Source organism: Drosophila bipectinata, chromosome 3R, assembly GCF_030179905.1.
Source record: "Drosophila bipectinata strain 14024-0381.07 chromosome 3R, DbipHiC1v2, whole genome shotgun sequence".
NCBI classification, from domain to species: Eukaryota; Metazoa; Arthropoda; class Insecta; order Diptera; family Drosophilidae; genus Drosophila; species Drosophila bipectinata.
This window is the reverse complement of record NC_091739.1, coordinates 18,811,352-18,813,027: the sequence shown is the minus strand read 5'-3', so window position 1 is coordinate 18,813,027 and position 1,676 is coordinate 18,811,352. Positions and strand designations below refer to the sequence as shown.

Below are 1,676 nucleotides of genomic sequence, written 5' to 3'. Positions count from 1 at the left end.
CGATATTGTTTCTATAATTACCACATTATCGCACGAATGCGTAAATACACATTAAGCGCCTAACAACTAGAGTGTAAACTAAATTTCAGATAAAGGATTTTCTTGAAGTGACGGTAATAGAAACTTGTATACACGTATGTCCTTCAAAGGGACTTCAATGCTTCTTTAAGTAAAAATGTAAAATTTATTTTTGAAACAAAAAACATATGTTTCTCTCATTGGGAATAATATTAATATCTGAAAAAAAGATGTTCACCTAAATGGGCCCATAACATTCTTTGATATTAACTTCAGTTACTGCTTTTTTATTCAAATTCCCAGTTAAAGGATCCATTATGAAGCTCTCCCGTAAGGAAATCATATCGATACTGCTCAGCATTGCCGCGGTTAGTTACACCTGGCCACCTCAGCCATTTCTGACCCTTCTGAACCCCCAGATACTAAGTATCCTAAATGCGACGGTCTTTGTGAATATATTGCCCCTGCACGTCAGTGTTGAGCAGCTGTTCCAGCAGGTCGTCTGTGTGGGAACCGCCTTCTCGTGCCTCCTCCATGCCGCCAGCATATATTTTTACCATTCGAATTACGCCAGGACCCGTCAGCACATGCGCTTTGTGGTGGGTGTGGATTTGTATAAATACTCTCGAATATATCCCTTCTTTTCAGCTGGTTACTATTCTGCTGATTCTGGCGATCGCCAACTGTGTTTCTATAACCTTCTATACAGAATATACCAAGTACAAAAAACTATCGGGTTCTACTATTGTTTCGACATTGTTCACGACCTTTGAGTTGGGCAGTACACCAGCCTGTATGGCTCTCACCGTTGCGATTATTGTGCTGCTGGTTGCAGTCGTGGTGATCGTGATTCTGACGATTATCCGAAAGACGCGACGTAACCGAAAAAAGTAAAAAAAACCTAGACTGCAAGAAAAAGGCGTAAAGGAGCTGCATCCTCGTGGGAGTGCTCGAAGTGTTTGGTTTTTATGCCACTCCAAACATTTCATGTCGTTTCAATGTGGCGCCGCAGTTGCAATAATATAAATATTATATTCGTACGACGACGTTTGGCAGGCAGACGGCAGACAGACTCGAATGGCCCGCCTTCACAGATTTTGTATGCAGGTGATATAAAAAATATATAAAAGGAGTCTCAGGTGTCTGTACTTTTTCTCAAGGAGACGTGTGTAGCACCCTGTAAACCTAGGCATAGAGAAAATAGTTTATTAAAGAATTTTATATTTTGTAATTAAATGAAGTGGCTTAAAACAAAATTAAATATATTAAAATAAAAACAATGTATATGTACATTTCCGTAAGCTTTAAGTGGAAAGAACTTTTTCTTAGAGTATTATGGACCACCATTGAAGCCGATGTGGGAGTATTTGGCCATCATCTCTGCCCAAAAGATCCATTCCCATCCGGGCAGCTCTGAGCTGCCGTGAAACTCATAACGAAGACAAGCAACCTCTTCACATGGGCGTGTGTACTATTGCATTTTGCATAATAAAACGGGCAGACAGTGCAATTTTCAGTGACAGACAAACGAAGTTAAACAACAACTTAAAGGCTTGCCGAGAGGAAAAGTTAAAGTTAACTTTTTGCGTTAACTTTTCGAGGGGAAGTTGCGTTAGCAACTTGGAATGTTTGGCAGGAACAGAGAGAGAGGAACGGGT

The 1,676-nt window shown here is 40.3% G+C and overlaps 1 protein-coding gene across 1 annotated transcript; it reads left to right on the top strand.

Annotated features, from left to right (window-relative positions):
- Window positions 1-227: 227 nt before the first annotated feature.
- Window positions 228-1,280, top strand: LOC108130435 (uncharacterized). Its single transcript, XM_017248851.3, has 3 exons — window positions 228-386; window positions 438-617; window positions 667-1,280. Exons 1-3 carry the CDS (start codon window positions 336-338, stop codon window positions 910-912), a joined length of 477 nt encoding a protein of 158 aa, XP_017104340.2. The 5' UTR covers window positions 228-335; the 3' UTR covers window positions 913-1,280.
- The last annotated feature ends 396 nt before the right edge of the window (window positions 1,281-1,676 follow it).

What these genes read in the sequence shown, in the direction of transcription:
- LOC108130435 (XM_017248851.3), top strand. Translation starts at nt 336, where the DNA reads ATGAAGCTCTCCCGTAAGGAAATCATATCGATACTGCTCAGCATTGCC. An exon ending in TACTGCTCAGCATTGCCGCG is followed by an intron (nt 387 to 437) that starts GTTAGTTACACC and finishes CTGAACCCCCAG; the next exon opens with ATACTAAGTATCCTAAATGC. An exon ending in GTCAGCACATGCGCTTTGTG is followed by an intron (nt 618 to 666) that starts GTGGGTGTGGAT and finishes CCTTCTTTTCAG; the next exon opens with CTGGTTACTATTCTGCTGAT.